Consider the following 23,068-nt stretch of genomic DNA (forward strand, 5'->3'; position numbering starts at 1 on the left):
GAACAGGACACCAAACACGTTAATGAAAATAAGAATCAACAAGGTGCGCTTCAGATCTGTGAAAGGCGGCTTAGTGAATTATCTTTTGCAGCAGAGTCATTAACTCGTAACTCTGATCTTTATAACGCCAAGCTTTTTTAAAAAATTTTTTTTCCTTCTTCTGTTCTGTAACCAGGCACCACTCTTTTGAAAGCAACACCACTAGCCACGCAGAATTACATATCAGACTCCATTTCCTTATCTCTGCGTTCGGCATCTCAAGCCATTTCCTAGTGGACAGACTCTTCCAAGGGAGCGACTAATTAGATCACGTCTAAGGCAACCTCTCACTGGCCACTAAATCTGATTTGGAATAATTTTCATTGGACTGATTGGATTAGACTGCTACATGGATAAGAACTGGGTTAGATGCACACATGCAGTGGAGTAACAGTGTCAGCAAGCTGTCTGTTACCCAGCTTTTCTTTTTTATACCATTTTTTTAATAGTAATATAAATATCTTTATTTATATAGATATCTTGCCGGGGGTTCATTGGTGTATACTTCATTTGAGGGCAAGCATTATTAGCATAACAAATAAGCCTAACATTTACACACATACACCCACACAGACACTCACAGATGCTTTTTAGTCCTGACTGTGGAGAAGTCATTCATCTCACTGTGCAGTGGGGGTGCAGTGGGATCATCATGAGTCTGCAGCACAACCTGCTGTAGTGTGAAACTGAAGACTTGATGTATAAATATACCAGAATATCCACGATATTAATATATAATATCATTGATGGCTCTCTTTGTATTGCAGGAGTGAATAAAAAAAAAGAAAAGAAAAAAAAGAAAGAAGTCATGCTTGGAATGCAAAGTGGGATGGTGCACTTTGTGGCGTGTGGGCACAGCTTGTTGAGTAGTGGCTGATATTTTTGGTTCTACCCACCTATCTTGAGCCAGCCTGTTGTAGGTGTTCTGCAGTGTAGAAATGGTGTGCAGTGGGGGGTTTGCGGTGGGCAGTTGTTGCCAGGGGAGGTGGTGTGTTATTTTCAGTCCATTGTGTCTACTTCCTGTGGGTCAGGGGTTATTGGAGCAGGGTGTTGGAGACTTGACGGAGTGAGAGGAGGGGAGGGAAGTCAGTAGGGTAGGCAGGAAAGTGACCAGACTCACTCGACAACAGTGGCTGGTCAGCAGCTTGGTTACCTTGCTTCTCTTGCACCGTTTTTTCTTTTTTATCTGAGCTAAGCTTGGACTCGTCAGAACCAGGTAAAGATATATTAATTGCTCTTTAGTAACCAGCCAGTTTCTCATTCAGGATTCTGTTTTGTGTCATTGTAGATTTGTTGCTTTGCTTATTTAACAAACAGCGGTAGCTTTGTAACCCTCTGCAGTAGGTCAGAAATAGAGTCAAGTATTTATCAGACATTCAAATTGAAATTTGTACTTGGGGCAAAGTACGCAGGAAATATAGAAGACAGGAAGTGGGTGGAAGTTTTGATGACTCTTAGGTAGCCTAAATCCCACTTTATCGTTGTGTATTTGGACCATATGGTTGTGACTATCACTGATGGCTACACTTTTTTAAAAAATGTGTTGTTACAGCACAATTAATCTTTAAATAAACCATATGTAAACAACTGAGTGTAAATGAACAACCTCAAATGCCTTGTTGAAAAGTAAGTTATGAATGAGTATCACAAAAAAAGTGCTCCCAAATGAACACAAGGCATTTTCTTTTTTTGTTTTGTTTATCACAGACAGGGCCAGGTGTTCAAAATGGCCACAGTTGTGTTGGAAATTCTTTAAACATAAGCGTGAGCTTTGCCTATGCAAAAGGAAATGACCATCATTGACTGCAGCAACTTCCAGCGAGTGCTGTGACAGCTCTTGTGTGAGAAGAAACTGTCTTTAAGAGCAGTATTGAATGCATTAGAGACACTTTAAAGCCACCTGAAATGGCAAGCACCGTTTATTGGGAAGTAAAAATCCATGACCTTGCTGCCATACAATTCACCTGCCATGTCTTTAACTTTAAAATGGTTATTAAACACTTATTTTTTTCCTTGCTTGTGCTTTGGTTCTGGCTGCACACAAGGGCATTTTGGTTGTTTTGTTTAACAACTAGAGTAATACTATATGTATACTAAATACAATCTCTCACCCACACATTGGTATCAGGTAACACTGGCTGTGCAACGTGAGCAAATCCTTGAATTCTCTTATAAAGTTTTCACAGTGCAGATGTGTTACCGTCTCTGCTTCCTCTACCCGCTGCATAGACGTTAATAGCATTTATAGCACACCGTGCACAGGAATCCCCTCAGTGAGTCATTAGCTTCCAAAGAAGACAGTCATCACTGTCAAATTGCATCATTTGGGCCATGTAGTTTTAATAGAGAAGCCGACACATTACCTGTTGCGGTAACAGGTAAATTTTTAGCCCAGGTTCTAAAGTTAGCACCCGACAAAACACCCCCCAAACACAGCCACGGTGACAAAAGAAGGCAAAACAGGAAATCTTTTTGCCCGGCTTGTGTGTTGGGAACAGATGACCAGGAAGATAAAAAGCGCTTACAAAGTGGAAACTTCCACAAAGGGATGTTATTTTGCTTTGTGTGTGTTTTTTCTCTCCTTTTTGCTGTTTCACAAAGACTCGTGCTTCCTGGAAAACCTAGCAAGAGGTATTTGGTTTAGGTATGATGAAAAAAAACTATGTATATCTATGTATATGTATTTTCCTACATCATAGGAAACTACTGACACTTCTGTGTTCCTTGAGTCATACGGGATGTGAGACTGTGTTAATATTTAAACCCGCTCCACTGGAGTTAATGCTTTACCTTGTGAGTACGGTTTAAGTCTGAGCCTGTCTGAAAGTGAGGCCGGGGTGACCCACCGTTCTCTCAGCTACTCTTCAGAGCTGCTTATCGGTTCTTCTCTTCCTCGAGCGCTCATCTGTTTCATCTCCCCCACCTTCTCCCTCTCACTTTCTCCCTCTCGGTCTTTCCCTCCTGCTGTCGGAGCACACTCTAATGAATGATATGGGATGATTGCTTGGCTGAGAGTTCCTGTCTCCGCCCTGCGAGGAAGAGTTAGTGCAGAAACGACAGCAAATGCACAGCTGCCTATCCAAGGCAAAGGAGTAACAGTGATACTGTGGTCCTGGGCTGTATGGACACGAGACGAGGGCCACGCAGTTGGTTTAGGGCACATCCTCAACAAAGCTTCAGAGAACAAACTGCCTGCTGTTGCAAACCTGGGTAAGCATTACCGTTTCATTTGTAGATCTTTTTTTTTTTTTCCACCCTTGAAGTTCAAGGTCACGCCACACTTTAAAAAAATTACCACCTTTTAGTTGTTTCAGATTGTCCTACTGTGTATTTGAAGTTATGGCTAGGTGGTTGTGGTCTTTGCTTTAAGTTGTAGTAGTTTTTGAGGTAATAGAGTTTGAAGAGTCATGATGTTATCCTGCTATTAGGTCACCTGTGAAAGCCCATAAATGAAGAACACCTGTTTGTCCTTCAGATGGTCTTTCATCTTTGTGTGCGCTATTTGCAAAGATAGCAGTATGACTACCGGGGTCTGTGTTCTTTGGACCGCTACCGTAGATTGTTGGGGCTGGGGTCAGATGGCGCCTGGCTGGGTGAGAATTTCACAGCTGCACATGAAAGCAAAGTGACCGTAGGATGGTGGATTGAGGGAGGGAATGACTGATTGTGTTGATGGGGAAGGAAGCGAACTGGCATGTTTTGATCCTGCAGTAGATGTTCCTAATGGGTCAGCGCACTGCTGAAGAGCGCACGTTCTGTTTTTACTGTACACAGCAGATGTCTGTTCACCAGTTTATTTCTGGCAAAGCTGGAATGCACAAGTGGTAGCTCCATCATATATGCCCAGTTGCATAAAACAACTGCCATGTCGCCATGTTTGTTTGGTCTTAACAGCCTCTACCCAGGCTGGCTCTAGCTGCTGCACAAGTTTCTACACAGATCCCCATTAACTTGATATTTGGTTGTGCAATAATGAGATATTATCATTTGTAATTAAGCATTTTAAAACTGTTTCTTAAGGACATTCTTATATTGAAATATTGAGCTTCAGAATAATTACACGTGTCTCCAGCCTGTTCTAGTGTGAAATCTCATGTGCTCAACTTATAAAGCTTTATAAATCTCAAAAAGCCATGAAAATTAGTCAACCATTAGTCTTACCATGTGAAATATATAGCAAGAATAACATCTTTAATAATCTCCATATTGATATTTGAATATTGCAGATACTTCATTGTTGTTTACATTTAGAAAAACTAAAATATACCAGCTATGCAAGACCTGCACAGTTAAAAGAAAATAATTAATCTACATTGTTTAATATAGGCCCCATATCTTTTGACTTTAATAGATATGCTACTTAGATAGGTTATTGTTTTATGTTTCGGGCCTATCCCCACCAAATGAAGAAATAACAGGAAATTTTGAATGGGCTTTGTTGAGTAATGTTGAATTTTTTGGCACGACATTCGTGACTCAGATGACGTTTCTGATTCCCTGCATTTCAGGCAACATTTTCTGATGAGTCCATGGTATAGGCTCATATTGCAGTGACAATAAAAATATCATTGTTGTCTGTACAGAGCTATGTGCAGCCACAGAATGAGCAAGCACAAAATTCATCAATATTATTGCTTTATACCCATCCAGTTTTGTGTCTGCTGTTCGTCATAAAACCTTGCTGAAATATATTAAAAAATGTCTGAAAATGAACACAGGATTTAAAATAAATAAATAAATAACACAGAGAACTTTAATGCAAGGTTAGTCATTTGCAGTCAATTAAAAGTGAAATGTCTGTTTTCTTGTGAATTGTTGGTCTTGAACTTTGGCTCTTCTGAAAGAATTGAGACTTGGGATTCTCACTGTTGTGTTTTTTGACCTGTGTGGGAAGATGGGGTAGTTGCATACAAAGGAACGATGTGATGGTTCTTGTTTTCTTTTGGAGAAGAGAGAAATGAAGAGGTTGACTCTGAGATGGGAGCATGGCTATGCTGTGGTAACGGTTCATAATTGAGAAGTTAAGAACCAGTTGGATTTTTTTTTTTTTTTTTTGTGGGTGTTTCTAAGATGAAAATTTAAAGGTTCAGTAGGACACACACATAAGCTGGTATTGTAGTTACTTCGGTTTGTTTGCCTGGGTGGTCCTATCTTTAGCTCTGTTTTCTATTTCTCTTTGTTAATTTCCTCTCCCGTCTTTGTCCTCTCAGCACTGCAGGTCATTGAATTGTGCATTTCTTATGATATAATTTATTTGGACAATTGAATCTCCCCTGATTGTAACACCTAAAACGACTAGTTAAATACATGATAACTTCAATCACTAGTTAATCATTTTTCCAGTGAAAATGCTAAACACTCTCCAGCGTCTTCCTTCTCCGTCATGGCAGCTTGCTTCTTGGGAGTAAATTAAATATCAACCTGTTTCGGGCTGTTGGCTGAACTGAATGTACTTAAATGAAAATATATAAAATATGGTAATGCTAAAACAACTTTTGTCAGTTAAAGAAAAACATAAACTCAACTCTTCTCGTGTATTTTCAGTTCACACCGGATTAAAATTGGGTCAGACTAGCATGCTTTACAACCAGCTTTTATGCTCACAGACATTAGCTCCATATGACTACGAAAGCATTAACATTACATATCCACTTTACCAAAGCGCGATCAGTCCAATCAAATAAAGAAAAACTGGCTAAAAGCTCAGCCAACTCTCGTCCCTGCTCATCCCAACATTGCAGTGCTTTTTTTTTCTTTTTTTTTTGCAGGGCAATGTCAGCATGCCTGTGCCGAATGTGGCTGTTTCTGGTCATTTGTAAAATAAACGGCTGTTAGGTGCTGTCACTCACAAAATATATTAATTGTTATTATTTTAACAAACTAGTGTTTCTGGTGCAGTCTAATGAGAGTGACAGCTTTTATCCATCTAGTGTACTGCTCGCATACATCGCTAATGCACTGTGCCGTTGCACTTCGTGGAACCTGCGTAACTTGGCTGTAACCCTTTGGATCAGTCACAGTAGTTTAAACAGGTGACTCTTAATCTGTTAAGCTACTCATGTACACTCTCACTGTTGCACTGCTTAGAGCTATGTTATTGTAAAGCACAAAAACCACAGCTCAGCATGAGCAAACCTCTCTCACCGTCTGATATCTACAGTAAGGTAATGCTTGTAATAGCTCTATATTCATTTTCCCAATGTTGCCTAGCTACCAAGGATGCTTTTACTAATTTTTTTTTAAAGTTGCTTTAATTATCATTCATCTTAATATAATTACACTCAGCCTGTTCCACATAGAAAACACATTGGAGTGAGACATCACCTCTTGTTGTCTCTTGACCTCCAGTCACCGCCAAGGTATGTTGGCAGCACTGGGAGAAGCATTTGGGGTCTGCCTTCTACTGTGGTAGTGGTTTTGTGAAGGAGGCGAGTACAGAAAGCTATGCACGCTGTGGCATCTCTGACCTCTTTTATTGAGAGTGCAGATGGGAAACCAAATCATAAAGTCTCCACAGGAAGCAGGGGGAGGCTCAGATCCAGGGAAGAGGATGCAGTCTTCAGATTCTACCGCAGAAAAAGAAATGCAAAGACTGCAACGTCCGTAGAATTATGAGTTACGGATAGACATTTGATTAGGAATGGAAATGAAGAAATTAATATTTCACTGCTGTAACCTATGTGTGAAACCTATCCCAGAAAAACAACATGAATCGTGGAGGGGAAAAATGATCCTGAATATCCATCATCACACGGGGATAGTCTGGGTAAATGTGCTGTTAAAACTGGCTATAAATCACGTTTTGAAACGTAAAAAAAAAATATATATATATATATGTATATAAATAAACATTCGAATACAGCATTATACTTTGACTTTAAGGCACACAGTGTGGTGATTGCAGGTAGATGGAACTCTCCAGCAGTACTGTGTCGAACAACTTTTCAGGAGGAAATCGTGCTTTGTGCGCTGCTCAGAAGAGCTGCAGCTACTACAATATTTTTTCATAACTGTCACCATCAAGTGTCTTTATTTTTTAATTAAATATTCAAGTAGATCTAAAAGGTATCCTTCGAGTGCTCCCTCTTTTCTCAATGGGTTGCGACAACAGGTTGATTGGGCACAGATTTTTGCTCTTCCTGATGGCGAGTCTTTCTATTTATCCCGGTTTGCAATCGGCACTACGACTACGCTGCCGTGTGACCACAGAGGCAGGGCTTGTGTGTCCTCCCAGTCTTGGGCTGGGGATCTTTCACATGGAAGGTGAACGCGTTAAACACCGAACCATGGAATCACTTTACATATTTCTTTCTTAATATTTGTGTATATAATCAAATTTACGATGATGATATTGACGTCCCTGTTGCATAATTATTGACATTTTGTCTTAATTATCACTTGACGGGTTTCATGCAGACAATGAACATATGCATTGTGTTGCAGCTGAATAGCGATAAACTGTAAAAGTAAAAACAGTTACACCGAGATTTATTTATTTATTTATTTGAATATCAAGTGGAATATGTTGTGGTACTTCCATATTTCTGTAAGCGTAGCGCATACTGCAGCTCCTCCTGGGTCCCACCCCCACTGATTTAGAAGTGGCAGCTATGAAGGTCTGGGACAACCTGATTACACTGAAAAGGAAGTCGGAGGAGGGAGAGGTTACAAACTGCAGACCCTCACACACACTGCACCACATGATAAAGGCAAAAGGCGCAAACAACAACAAAAACAGCGCCACACGCACTTCACCATCAAGCGCCAATTCACCATCAAGCAATACTGCAGAATACTGCTAAGAAACTTTTGTACTACAGATGTGCAGCTTCCAAGGTAGGGGCACTATTTTTAGCCAGTCATGGACAATCTGTACTTCAAGCTCTGTAATTCTGTATTTTATTTTAATCTTTTTTTTTTCAATCTTGATGATGATATTTGGGCTAGAAGGCTTGCCATACAGCGTAACTGGAATAGCTGAAAACCGTCTTTTTCCTTCATACACCAGTGCTGCAGGAAAATGAGTTTTCATTAGTTCATCAAAGCTTATTTGTAAGGCGCAATAACAATCCCTGCTCATTTTATGGATCCATGTATGAAATAGAAGTCTGAAATGAAGCCTGTTGGATCCATTCACAGCAGCATAAGGTGAAACATGAAGGAAAAAGAGCTTTCTTCGTGTCCTTATGCATGCAGTCTGTATAAATTAGAATGAAATACAAAGAAAGAGCTGGTTTTAAAACATTAATGACATCCTTCTTTGGGCTGTCTTTAAAAACAATTTCTCAAGAAGACATTTAGAGAAAATCTCATCATCTGTAATTCACCAAGATCCAACTTCAATGCTGATTTAATCAGAATTTCAGTCCAAACTTAATGTCCTGTCATTCGGTGCTTGTGCTCTGTCAGGTTTAACTGAAATGGCAGCAGATTTTTCATCAAGTAAGATTAAATATTAAGACCGAGGCAAAGATGTGTTGGTAGATCCTTTGTTAGAAGCTCAACATTAAAGCTAAGAATGTTTTTTTAAAATCTTAGTGAAGCAGCCGTGAGACACAAAGAAAGTCTTCTTTAGAATCCAAACTTTTCCTAATCCTAACTTTTCTACTCTCCACTGTGTCTTTGCTATCTGATAACAGGTGTCATGTTTGAGTGAAGTGAATGTTAAACAAAAATCTTGATAAAGTTGGCAATGCTACTTATTTGATGGCTGAAAAGAATTAAAGAGGCTCCTTTGCGTGTCAGTAATAATTAGAAGAAAACACCTATGTACTAGATCTTTCTGCTCTTTGTGTAGGAAATTGTCATTTTTTGTATGGTTTTTATGCTTATGGAGGACTCGCTGTTGCACTGGCCATCTGCTGTGCCAGCTGTTCACTTTGGGTCATTGCATTAGATTGGTCTAACAATACTCCAGCTTGCATGACCATGATTCACCAACGTAATCACGAGTGTTTACCTGGAAGTCCGACACTGGTCATAGCGTTAGCTGGCTATTAGCAACCGCTCACTGACTGTGGACCTCGGTCATGCACAGCTTTCCAGGAGGTCCCCTCTCTTTCCAGCAGGCGGAGGGGCAGATGACGTTGGCTGAACGGCCTCACTTAGCCAAAGGCCATGCACTCTTACTGGTACGTTAGCTGCTCTCTGCAGTGCTCAGGGATGTAAAAATAGCTGTTTAGCAAGAATCCCAGTCATGTCTCACTAACAAAGACTGATTTATACAAGTTGCAGCACCAAGCATAGAGAAGCTTTTGTCCCTCCCCTCCTACTCCTTTTGCAGACCTCGTCACCAAGGCCGTGAGTGCCAAAATCTCTGACGCTCTTGACACTCTTCTCTTAAAACAGCCTTTGTTCAGCAAAGTATAAAGGACGTGATAGCGAGACTCAGGGAAGCAGTGTGATCTCTAAAAATTTGCGCATTTGTTTACCGCATTTCAGTAAGATCGCAGTGTCATGGAAATGTTTTGTAGTAGTTTGTTTGCCTTTCTGCGTCAGCGATCGCAATTTCATAATAATCAGGCATTTAACCCAAATAGCTGAAAATGTCACAGGGACTCTGTGAAATTCGCTCCTTCAGTTTTTGTTTTCCCCCCAAACTCGATTTGAAAATTGATAACTATTAAAATAAAACTGGCCAGCATTTGGCAACACAAAGGGAAACAGTGTTACTGTTTTGGGGTTGCTGTAGTGTGACCTTTCTCTGACTCCACTTAATCACAAGAATTTCCATATTAGTTATGCATATCAACAGTGGAAGAAATACTCGTTCAGATACGCGACATGCTTAAGTGTTTACACAGGAGCGGCTTTAATTGTTTGGATTGAAGCTAGAATTTGATTAGATTGACGTATCCTCTTTTACAGCACTAAGGATTGAATTTCATGTATAATTTTCCTCATGAACACCAAGTAAGATTAGAGCACCTAATACATCTATTTTTTTTTTCCTCACCTCCCTCCAGGCACCCTTATTCCTTCTAATGAGACAACTCTGAAAAGTACACAGATCAATACGGACACACTGGTTACTGCAGTACATTTAATTTCCTGCTGTGGAAAGATGTATCGTGTGAGTGTGAGGCTAATACAAGGATTTTTTTATATTATATGAAATAACCAATAAGAGATGTGTTTTCTATTTGGTCATAAAAATGAAGTCTGGTGGTGATTTTTGGCAGATAAAAGAGCATCATTTACTTTTCGTTTTGTTTTGTTTTTTGTTTTTTTCATATTATCACTGAAATCTTGACCTTCTCTCTTTCTCCCTCAGCTTCACCTCGTGCGTATCCCGTGCCCCGTCTCTCCTTCAGCTCTAAACCTCACACTGTGGTTTTTTTCTTCTTCTTCTTTTTCTGAACAAACAGAGAAGCTGTCCTAGACGAGATGAGTCAGTGCAGCTGGGGTGCAGGTCATTTACCCGCAGCCCACTCAGATGGGACAGATGGCTCAGCCAGTCGCATGCTGCTTCGTGTTAACTGTGCACCCAGAGCTAAGCTAAAGCTAACGCTGAGTGCAAAGAGTTCAGCTAATCACAGATCTATAGGTAAAGGTGAAAAATGCACAGGTGATGACTCAATAGCTCAAGACAGGAGTTTGGTATAACGATAGAAACAACGTTTACTTGTTTACTTGACTGTAGGTTAGTGAGGTACTGAGTTTTCTTTTTACAGCAAAGGTCATGTGTGAAATCTCGACACAGCACGGCTCAGCTATGGTTACATGTTTGAGGCTGTGGCTTAAAATTGACAGAGGGCCAAAAAAAAGACCAGGATATAGCTGAATACAAATGTGGCACGGTTTGTGCACAGAACAACCAGGAAGCTGACTTTCAGATTGCATGTGCCACTTTTTTTTCTTGTTTATTTTACCGTGTCCCTTGTTCTCCAGTGTGGTTTGGATCATGACGATGACAAAACAGCCACACGCCAGGACTGAAAGGTTCAGCTTTGCATTGTGATATTAAGGTTAAAGGATATTTCTGGTGTTTCCTGTAAATGTGGCCGTTGTGACTCTGAGTCTTTACTTGACATTCTCTGTCTGCGATTCAGAGATTGGGGGTATCAAGAATTTATGCAAAACACAAGATTTTTAACATCACCTTTTTTTTCCTGCAACTTGTCTATTGAGCCTGACCTAAAGTAAACACAGTAAGTAGCCACCCTGGAAGACAGGTTACTGCGAACTGTGTTAGAGATTAAATTTAAAGGCAGCGTCTTATAATAACTGTTCCTAGGATGACATATTAATGCTTACTAACATTTGTGCTGTTTTTCAGCACAACACAAATACATTTCCTGGATTCTCACAGTCATAACTTATTTAGAACTAGAGTATTCTCCAGCAGCCCCCCTTTTCCTTCAAAACAGGAAAGTGAATGGGATTTGTTTGCATGCTGTCTGTGCAGATGTTTTGATTGTGTGCATATGCAGCACTTTTTCTTCTTTTTTTTCTTCTTTTGACTAGTTGGCAGTTCAACTTTAATGTTAGTAGTTGGAGAGCTGCTAATGCTCTGACCCAAAGTTTCTGATGTTTGGGGTCGACGTTTTTCAATTTGTAGTTTTAGGAGTTTGTTTAATTCACAGCAATTTAATGAAATGTTAACTGTTCTTTCCCTGTGTTCTGTCTTTGGCTGTTTCGCTGAGTCTTTGCAACACTGTTTTTTTTTTTTGTTTTTTTTTAATAAATCAGCAGTTTGAGGCTTAGGTATGTTATGAGTCAGTTGGACTGAAACTTGTCTTTGGTCTGTTGCTTGACTTCAGTAATGTTACCAATCCTGAGGATTAACATTACCTTTACTTGGATTGCTTTTTGCACTGGTACTTTCAGTTTCTGGTATTTTATTTGTCTTTTGACACCACATACATTCAAGTTTATTTTTCTGCTGGCAATCCAGATTTACATGCCCTCAGGTTCACAACTTTGGAACCATTAAGTCCACCAGCAGTAGTAGTAGTAAGGTGGGTTTTGGTCTTTTTTTCCTCTGATTTGAGCGTTTGGCTGCTCTGACTAAAGTAGTGGTAATAAAAGCACTGCTTATTTGTTTCAGTCAGAGGGTGCAGCCCTTCAGCATAGTGTTGTAATCAGTTATTGTAAGTGTCCTGTTGGCCTCCTGACAATTGACTTTGGTACACTGCATTTAATATGCATAGTCACGACTTGTGCTTGCATTACCACTGATCGGCACACATTAAACACTGACAAACTCTCCCTGAAGCAGAAATAACTCTTCACATGTTGTCCAACAGATTTATTAGTGAGACGGCACACCTGACTGTGTCCTGAACAAACAACGTTATGTAATATCCCGACTGCCTATGTGCAACTGTAGATTCACATAGGCCTTCCTCTCTGTAATTTACCATTAGACATATGGAGGAGGTTAAGTATGCAGCTTAACAGCCTGTGATGAGAGTACATTTGCATTAGCAATTAGGGCACTTAAAGGCCTTTAAAGCTACATTAGGCTATCTAAACCATGAAGCGCAATTAGCCTTTTAAGCGTAGTAAAGCTGGAGTTGCTGGAGCTTGAGTGTCGTTGGCAGGGTGCTTCACTAGCAGCCAGTTTCACAAATTCAGAGTAATAAATTACATCAAATTCTTGTACTCTGAGTACTATTTCAGCATTTAGTCAAGTTTGGCAGCAGCAGCATGGAAAAGCACATAGCTCAGAAGTGTGTATTTATTTAAATCATACTGCATTTGGGAGCTTAGTCTTTAATCAACACACTGTGGTATCATTTTGGTTCAGTCATTTCTTCCTCTGTTATGGACTTTGGCATAACCTGGTAACTAGCAATACTTTCCCCAACTAACTTATTTCATGTGTTGGCATAGAAGTAAGATACTGAAATATTACACAAGCAAATGCCAACAAGCTGAAACAGGGGATAGTGTCAGTATTGATACCAATCAATGCCTAAAAGGCATAGTTTGTCTAATTTGCTTCCAGTGCAGTGGGAATGTTTCCAGACTCCTTCAAGTTGTTTCACTTTCCACATCAACAAGCTCAAACTGCCTGTGTTGGGTTAACATACTACAAAATAAAAGACTGACATTTCTGAAAAAACAAAAACGGATGAATAAAGCAAAAGCTACAGTTTGTCGTAGGCTGCAGCCTCCACCATCAGAGGTCTGCAGGTGCAGGCTGGTTTCATATATGCTCTCAAAAGACCAGCATGGAGATACAGGTTGAGAGGAGTCCTGGTCCCTCCACAGACCCATCTAACGAATTCCGATTATAGCTTCCTCTAGGTAGATCATGTAGCTCTCTTTCTGTCATCTTGAGATTACGTGTTTAGGTAGGCGCTGCACAATAAATAAAATCTAGGGTAGGCCTACCCTCTGTTGTGATTGATGCTAGAAGATACAGCTAATTTGTCTTTCACCATTTCTCTCTTTGTGGAATTAAATAGGACTGTAACATTTGCAGATTTCCGCCACTTTATGCCCTTTCCCCACTTCTCTCCCCCACCCTTGCCTCCTTCATTCTCAGTGATGTTGGGTCAGGAGGGCTCTGACGGCAGCGTGACTCCACTCAGTTGGCATCTCTTTTCAAACTTCCCACCCTCCCTTCCTGTGTCATCATCTTAGTGAGCCCCTCAATGCCCCCTCTGTCTGCTCCTAGTAGGCTCCAGGCCATGGGTGGGCAAATAGAGGGTCTCTTCCTGTGTCCCATTCCATCCTATCAGAAGGCTTACTTGGAGAAAACGGGGTGAGGGATGAACCACGGCTGGCAGGCACAGCTGCCATACCAAGGGAGCCCTCCCCATCCGGATCCAGCATCGTCCCATGCTGTCCCATTCCCAGCCCTGGAGCCACGAACACTAGACTTCTACAAGCTGAAGCGGGCTCTGTGAACTTAACAGTTCAGACTAGGATAGTGATTTAGAGAATGCTGGAATAGACATGCGTAGACCATGTAGTCATTAGGCACTGCAAGCAGTCTTAGATCAACTTGGATTTAGCCATGAATTGAACACAGCAGCAGCTACAATGGACTATACAAACCACAAAGCAGGACTAAAGACCCCATCATAGTCTTCATCAGCATCCACAGGAGGTGGGTAATGGTGGGCAGCAATTAATTGGCCTTGCACTCTTGTGTTGTTGCGCTTGTGTTGACAATTTTGTCTGTGTACTGTACATGCACTAACGACAAGGATGTGCAGAATTTTTATATATTTTGTTTTCTTTTTCATCTCATATTTTATTGGAGGTAACATAACCCATCCTTTCTCAGTTACTTTGGGGCTTAAAAGATTTTTAATTTATCAAAAGGAGGCCCAGTTAAATCTCTGCATCACCAAAAGTTAAAAAAAAAAAAAAAATGCACCATGCATTTGAAAGGATGAAAGGCAAGATGATTACTTGTAGCATTGTTCTATTCAATTTATGTAAAGGTAAATCCAAAGGAAACTCACGGCTAGTGCCTGACTACACTGTCGCTCCCCATGCACTTTTAAAAAAGGAACACTTAATGTTTTTAACACACTTAAATCTTAAATCGTTTCAGTCTGGTAGGAGGTAAATGAGATTACTGACCACTGCATGGTTTTTAACTTCTTTGTTGCAGTTCCTGCCAATATATTCCACAGTTCATTGCACTGATTTGATTTCTACTTCTTTCATGTTGTCTTGTGTGCATAAACATGATTATGCATCCATGCCAGTGACATGAGGTGCGATTTAGGAGCTGTGTGAGGAGCTGGCCATCAGGGATGCTTAGACCCTGGGTGGTGTTTTCATTTGTGTGTTATTAACTATGTAGGTGTTAATTTTTATTCATATGCCTAGGGCTGGCTGGGCAATGCAGATCTTTGGTAAAAAAACAGTGCGAGTGTGTATAATTGTGCATAAGAAAAACTGTGTGAAATCCCACAGATGGGAGGAGAGATGCTCTAGCTACCACACAGCTTGTCCTCCTAGAATCACTTCAGTCTGTGACCATGCTAATGTGGCAGTGCAGAAACACTGCGCACGGATTCATGGCAACACTAACTACTGCTTTTAACTGTGGCTGGCCCATAACACAGTATTGCATGTAGGTTTAAAACTGGCTTTTGTTGTTACACTGTAAATACATAGTTTGAAATGATTATATTTTAACAATCTGTCCCAGGACTGAATCATAAATCTTTTAACTGATATAATAACTCAGTACATTTTCAGTACTTTTATTCTCTGGAAAGGTGCTTTAACATATTTATTATCATTTATTATAATCAATGACTTCAAGTGTGTTTTTCAAACAGAAGGCACATTTTTGTTAAGATTGGTTATCAGTGACATCTCATGCTGTTGTTGTGTATTTAGTTTGAGCCGTTATTGTGCAGGAATTGCAGATGTTGTCTGCTTGTGTGACATATTTGTCTCTTGTTATTATTATAATTTTTTTTCATGACGTAAATTATCAGTCCTGTGTATATCTTCACCGGGAGGAGGCCCCGGGGCAGACCCAGGACACGCTGGAGAAATTATATCTCTCGGCTGGCCTGGGAACGCCCTGGTGTTCCCCTGGACAAGCTGGAGGAGGTGGCTGGGGAGAGGGAGGTCTGGGCTTCTCTGCTTAGGCTGCTGCCCCCACAACCCGGTCCTGGATACACGGAAGAAGATGGATGGATGGTGTATATTTTTAAAAAGAACTTTGCTCTGTGGCTGTGAAGCAGTTTTGTGGAGCAGGTTTCACTTGCCCGTGCCTTGAGTGTATACGACTTACTCAGTTGTCAACACTCTCTCCCTGGGCGGGCCTGGCCTCGCTGTAACCCAAGCTCTTGGTCCTTCTGTTCCCTGCAGGGTAACCTGACCCAAGATTGCTTTGTCATATGGAAGAGAGAGAGAGGTTCCTTCTCCACACCCACCATCTCCGTCAAACCAGCACGGGCACATGAGCCTTGTTTTTTGTTTGTGTTTTTTTTCTCCCTTTCTTTTTTTTCACCACCCAAGCTTTTGTACTTAAATTTGATATTTAAGTGGGCCTACCTCAAAGGATGTAGGTTTAATAGGTTTAAGCCTCAGTTTGGATTGTGTGGGTGTGTTTGTGATTATATAATGCAGGCCTTTTGAACTAGAGTGTGTGAAACATGGGCTCCATGCATGAGTGCACTATGCAAGTGTGTGATGTGAATGTTCTTTGTTAAACGTTTCAGTCTGATTCTTGTATATCTGTGTGCTTGTAATTCAAAATCCAAGAGCTCTGCAGGTCTGCTTGTTTGCTCATCCTGTTGGTGGAGGGAAAGGTCTGATGCTCTTCATGCCGTCTCAGTGTGGCGCTTGGCCCACTAACAAAGGACACCCTGTGGCTGGAAAAACAACAGAGGGATGAAAAAACAAGGCCAGAGCATTGTTAATAGGGTCAAAATCTTACTCCAAAACAGCAACAACAAAGCTTTAGTTTGCATTCCTCACACTCTGCTGGTATGCTTCCTTATCTGTTTGATCTCAGTGGTGGTTGTTTGCCTACTAGATCTCGTGTGCCATTTTAAACTCACATTTCAAATATCGCTCAGAGAGGTTCTGTTGTTGGGTTGGCCGTTTCCATTTGGTGTTACAAGACATTTGATAAATCTTTGAAAAAAGAAAAGAAAATCCCTTTTTCCTCGCCCCCTGGCTTTAGCAGTAAAAGGAAGTGAAACATTTTTGGACAAATCCTCTGTCCTCTACAAAATCGCCTTTTCTGTCTTAGGCAATTCTCACTAATAATTTCACAGAGAGCTTATTTTGAGCTCTAAAACAAACATTCATTTCAGCTGCCATGACTCAACAAAAGCAAGAGAGCATGACTTCTTTGACTCAGCATTTATGTGTGTCTGTGTGTTTATTTTAGTAAAACTAAATAGAGTTGAATGCAGTGACAAAGCAATCCTTCCTTTGGCTTTGTACACCCAAGTGGGCCCCTGACTCTTAGGCTACGTTCACACTGCAGGCGAAAGCGCATCAAATCTGACTTTTTTAACCTTTGCGACCCATATCCGTTCATGGTATGACAGTACGAACAGCACAAATTCGATATTTTCAAATCCGACCTGGGTCACATTCGTATGTGGTACTGAATCCGATACATATCTGATGTTTTAGAAAGCGACTGCTGTTTGAACGGTCATGTCGCATTAAATCCGTCTTTTACGTCACTGACATAAGACAGATGGCAATGATCAGTGCCCGAGAAGCGCCCGAGAAGACATCGCGAAAGCTTCCTGGCGATCCAGTAAAACTGTTGGGAAGACAACGCTGGAGAAACGTGAACATTTTATTTGTACTGTATAATCTGCAGATTCTGACAGAAATCTGCAACTATCCTTTGAAGCACCGCTCCTCTCTAAAACAGCAATAAGGATAATTATTAGGCCATTTGTAAATAACAAAATAACTTTATAACTTAAAGCAAAATTGGGAAATGTAAAGTCAGAAACAAGTCTTTATATTAAGGGCCATCAGTCAAACAATACTGTTTGGTCTGGGTCTAAGCTGAGCACGTTGTGTGTAACGTCTTCTTTTGCGCATGCGGGCCGCTTTGAGGGTTCACACTAGAGTGCGTTTGCTGTCACATTTTATTTGTAGTGTGAACAAGCAGACAAAAAAATCGGATTTGAATAAAAATAGGAATTGAGCATTAAGACCTGCAGTGTGAACGTAGCCTTAGTTACCTTTTATCTTCACAACTAAAACCCATGATATGACAGCTATGCCAGATATGTAAACAAGTTCAGAATCTGCAGTAAGAAGAAATATAAAGAAGTAAAACACAAAAGTTTTAAAAAAATGGACGGCCCTGCTCCTGCAGCTCTCGCCTGTCTGCACTGAAAGGATTCAGCCTCAGATGAGAGCCTTTAACCCATGTTCTGATTATTATTATGGAACTTTTTTGTCCAGTTACCCCAAATACTGTTGCTTATCCAACTGAACTTACTATTGACTTTTCCCCATAAGGTGCTCTTATGCATCTAAACCTGTTGTCTTGATAAGGGATCCTCCGATACTGGTATCTGCTGATACTGATCCAAACATAGTTTTAAGTTAATAAGCTGAAATCCTAATTTGCTAATTCCTCATGTTTGATGTAAACTGCTTACTCACTTAAAAATAAAATGTAAATAAATAAAATATTTTTATTTTACATTTTTTTTCTCTTCACAAACACAAGTTACGTGTGGAGCTGCCAAAGAGCCGGAGTGAAATATTATTTAACTGAGTTGAGGACAACATGCTAAGTTACTAAAATAAAAGCTTCGTAACAAACCAACATGTAGGGAGTGAAAGTGGACGAGAGAGAAAGAAAGCATAGTCGTATTCTGATCTTTTCAGTCATGTCGCTTCACTTTGACGACACTTTGAAAATGTTGTTTTTTTTATTAACTGCAAACATACAAATAAGAGCTGTCGGTGTACCAGGTGTGGAATACCTCCTAACTGCTGCTGCTATCCAAGCTTTTGGGGTCAGTTTCGGAGCAACACCTTGTCCAAATATCCGTCCTAGTCTTAGTGATTCTGGTGTGAATGAGCACCCTTGGAGTTTGAATGCATGCTGTCATACTAAAGCAGGGGTTAAACTTCCTGTGCCTGATAATGCTGCACTTTGCTCCACTTGGGTATGAATGGCACTGAGTTTTGTCATCGATGAGTGAACGTGAGGCTCCGAGTGGACAGGCGCACACACACAAACAGAGAAAGTCCAGGATGAATGACCCAATCAAAATGTTTGCTGCCACAAGTGTAACAACTCTTGCACATATTCCAAATATTACAGATATACTATGGCTCGAAGAATAATGTTATAAAAGGCAACCTAGCAGTGAATCACAGTAACTGTCACTTTAACATAGTGATGAAGCTGGCAGTCTTCCATATCCTATATCTGGAAGAGCTAGTAATGATTACAGATGAACTGTATGTGGAATTAGTGGCACAAAGGAATGTTTTCATCACAATTTATTACTAATGCATTAAATTATGGTAGATAGCCTCCCATGGTCTCATCCCATTGTTTCATTAATGTCCTTAATATATTCAAGGATTATATTACTAGATTGCTTGCTCAACCCTTTATTTACAGTGCTGAAGTCGGAGCTCTCGTCTGCTTATGTCTTTTTTCCCCCCTCCCTGTGTCTGAGTTTGAACTCTTTTGTCTGCTATGTGATGTCTTTTTCTCACAGACAATAAATTGGATTTGAAAGAGAGGACCCAATTGCCCATTTCTTATTATAGATTTGGTTGTTCACTGCAGCCAGGGTGCTAGACCAAACTATGTGGCTTTTGTTCTGGTTATCCCAGACACATATTTCTGGTTGCGGGCCTCTTCCCTCTGGCTCTCACTGTTCTTTTAGCAAGGGCAGTGCAGCTGGTGGAGAATGCACACAAAGACACAAGCTATGATAGGACACAGTGGCTAAACTGAAAAAAGTACAGCATTTGGCCAGCCTGTGGTCATCTGGGAACGGAGAAGTCATTGTGAGAACACACATGTAACCTTTGGCCTCATTTCTGTGCTCACCCTGCAGGCATGGAAGAAGCGGTGGTTTGTTCTTCGCAGCGGCCGTCTGACAGGCGACCCAGACGTGTTGGAGTACTACAAGAATGACCATGCCAAGAAGCCCATTCGTGTGATTGACCTCAACTTGTGTGAACAGGTATGCTCCCCTTTTACTTCTGCCCTGTAGTTTTATTGCATAAGTTATATAAATTATTACGATCTTGAATAGATCCAGGTTTGCATGATGTCACTTTGATGTATTTGGCGTATTTGCACGAATATCCAAGATAAATTTAATTGTCCTTAAAAATCTGTGTAAAATAATGAAAATGGCCTTTATGTGACTGCGGTGTACAAATGTTTTAGCATAATAGTTTAAGTGCTGGGTTCTAGCGCTCCAAATTTCATTTGTTGCTTAGAGAGCAGTTACCTTTTAGATTATTTTTGCAAATTCTCTTTATTAAGAATTATCATTTTAATACATTTTCCCTTTTTTCCGTTTCTTTGGTTAGCTCTATTAGTGATCAGTCTTTCCTTGGCTGATGTCACATTAAGCTAAGCCGTGTCGGTTGCTCTCCCTCAGGTGGATGCCGGTCTGACCTTCAGCAAGAAAGATTTGGAGAACAGCTACATATTTGACATCAAAACTTTTGACCGCATCTTTTATCTGGTGGCTGACACCGAAGACGAGATGAATAAGTGGGTCCGCCACATCTGCGACATTTGTGGTTTTAACCCCACCGATGATGGTAATTACAATTAGCCACACATCACTCTGTTCGGGCACTATTGGCACTGATGTTTTGCTTCACTGTCGAGGTTACACAGTGATATTTATGTTTATATATATACTTATATTCTGTATCTTTCGAGTAGAAAGTTTACTCTGAACTGTTGATATTTGAAATAGGGTGATTTTATTACATTTGTGGCACAGGCTGTGATTTATTTAAGAACATCAGTAGATCAGAAATAATAACCTGGTTATATGTTTCACCATAATACACAAAATCTCGGTTTGCATGTTTGTGTGTTTCTTTTTCCACAAACTTCCCCTAGACCATCAGGAATTGAGCCACCAAAGTGGTACACAGGCACATGTTAGGCTCTCTTATTTGCATCGGATATTTTCACATTATCATGTTGGCTTACAGCCACCTAGCATCGGGCTAAAGCAACCCATTTTTAGCGTTAATGCACCTGCAACACCTTAGAAAAGCATCCTAATCTCATTATAACCACAGAATGCACAATGTAACTGGAAGTAGTAACTAGTAACTATAGGCGTAGTAGCAGTGGACTGCTATGAATCACTATTCATTGCAAATCACTATTTGTCCACGCTGGTGTCTCTCAACAATGTGCCTGGACATGGTGAAGATGCCATGGAACATCAGGGGATTCTTTTTAGCCATGACACCAGTTTATCACCACAGCTGAGCAATACAGGATAAAAGTAGAGGATAAATGATTTACATTTGATGGGTCTCTTTTGGATATCACTGTTGTACCTTACAGATGTCGGGATCTTTCTTCCTGAAGGAACTAAGGGAACCAGTTAAATGTGTCAAGAGGTCTCTATTCAGCATAGTTCCCAGCCAAGGTCTAATGATTCATGTGTTGAACTTTGTGCGGTATTGAGGCTCACGTTACTCTTTTTTTTCCCAGTACCGGATAATAAAAGCATTGTACGCCTGTCACTCTCACTGGTCTTCTTTCGTTCGTTTCCTCTTATCTGGTTTTAATTCACTCTCCCTTGAACACTCCTCTTTCCCTCTCTTGTCGCTCTGTCTTTGAGACTAATTGTCTAAATGTCTTCTATAGTTTCTTGACCTCATCAGTGAAGCACTGAGCATTTTTAGTGTGGTGAGAACTGGCACAGACGTTGCACATGTTCACTGTTTCACATGCCACACAACTCTGATTCTTGATGGAGGTGCTTTTCAAACCTGGCAACTGAGTCACTGATACTCCTCCAAGGTCATTCTCTCCAAAGTGTGACTATGCCTCCAGCTCTGTTAAATAGCTAGTGTTGCAGGGTAACCATGATAACAACACTGATGGCACCTTTTCTGTAGATGTCGGAGCTGGCTTTTAAAACCCCGATGTACGAACTCATAGTAAGACGGTTAAAGGAGAGCCTGGGTGTAAAAACGGATATCTTTGCAGATACCCTTGCACCGCTCAGTACAAAAGAATGTCCCTGGCTCTCTGTTTTGTGCTTGCTTGCACTTCTCTGCATGTGAGACAGAACTCTCACTCCTCTGTCGCGTGTGGGTGTGGCCACAGTAGAGTGCTTCATAGCTGGGCAGGGAACATTAGTAGGGCTAGGGGAATGAAGGCTCTCAGAGCGAGTGTAGGAGGTATAGATTAGTACACGCAGAGGGGATTTTCCCTTTTCCTGTATGAATCAGCACTTAAAGCTTCAACAAACAAATGTCAAAAAAAAAAAAAGACAAGGACAATAGCGGAGGAGATGAGAGGAGCAAATGATGCACGTAAAAGAGAGAAACTGACTCTTAAAAGAAGAGAACTCGGGGACCTTGCATGAGATAAAACCACATCAGTTATAGAAGAGTGTGGGAGGAGAGCTGTGAAAAAGGAGAAAAAAGTAGAGAAATGTGGAATGAAAACACATATACGCATCAGCTATCTTGGCTCTGAGTGCAGTAGAACAATCAGCTTGAGCAGCAGGTTTGTTTAGTAGCTCATCATGTGGGAAAGCAGAGAGACCTTTAAAAATGATGTCTGAGCAGTAGCTTGTTGGAAGGCAAAAAACTGAAAGTAGACTGTCGACACAAAGCTTTTATTCGGGTGACATGTGTTATACATGAAATGATGTAGGCTAACGCAGAGTCGCGATATCGGTGACATCCGTCTGCTTTAATTTGACATGAGTTGCTTGTGCCAGTGTTCCTGGCCTCATGCTGGGCAGTGTGCTGCATTTGGATTTATTTCCTGTGGGATTTCTGCCCAAGAAGGAAGTGAGGTTATCGTAATTGTAGTAGGTTGTTGTGGCTTGTTGGGTCAGTCAGTAACAGTGTTTTAGCTGCAGGCTAACGACCTTAATTTGAGGTTTGGTTTGATATACACAGTAGAGGGACACACATCTGTTCGTCAGAATGTGCATACATACATCAGCTGCTCAAGTTCACACATACAGGCGCAAAGTTGACGTAGTGTCAGCGTGAATGGAAACAATTGAGCGTTACGTTGGAATTGGGTTGCTAGGAAACAGCTTGGGTCCAAGTTTACTTTGCTAGAGTTGACATTGGCACATACAGTTTACTTTTTACTTTGTGCTTAATACCATCTCTGGCCTCTCTTTCACTTTCAGTGGGTTTCACAGGGCCACAGTAGGTGCAGCTCCTTGCCCTTCGTCAGTGACTGCCAATGCATGTGGAGTCAAAGTTGAATAAACAGCTGGAAATATAGCAGAAATGCTAATGTGCTCTGCTGGTGTTGGACTTAAAACTGTGAAGCAGGCATTTACTGACATCTGCTGAGCCACATGTGACAGGTCTTACTGGCATTATTTGTGGCTATTTTTTAGTTGTGTGA

The 23,068-nt window shown here is 40.8% G+C and overlaps 1 protein-coding gene across 1 annotated transcript in view; it reads left to right on the plus strand.

Moving 5' to 3' along the window:
* The first annotated feature begins 6,164 nt into the window (after positions 1-6,164).
* Positions 6,165-23,068, plus strand: part of LOC134622738 (GRB2-associated-binding protein 1-like) — a 29,042-nt gene continuing 12,138 nt past the window's right edge. The window contains exons 1-5 of the mRNA XM_063468092.1: positions 6,165-6,203; positions 6,388-6,398; positions 7,749-7,875; positions 19,536-19,664; positions 20,091-20,256. Coding sequence (XP_063324162.1) covers positions 6,165-6,203; positions 6,388-6,398; positions 7,749-7,875; positions 19,536-19,664; positions 20,091-20,256 — 472 coding nt within the window. The remainder of the gene's footprint in view (positions 6,204-6,387; positions 6,399-7,748; positions 7,876-19,535; positions 19,665-20,090; positions 20,257-23,068) is intronic.

This window comes from Pelmatolapia mariae, unplaced genomic scaffold (assembly GCF_036321145.2).
Source record: "Pelmatolapia mariae isolate MD_Pm_ZW unplaced genomic scaffold, Pm_UMD_F_2 NODE_ptg000185l+_length_46067_cov_1, whole genome shotgun sequence".
Lineage (NCBI taxonomy): Eukaryota > Metazoa > Chordata > Actinopteri > Cichliformes > Cichlidae > Pelmatolapia > Pelmatolapia mariae.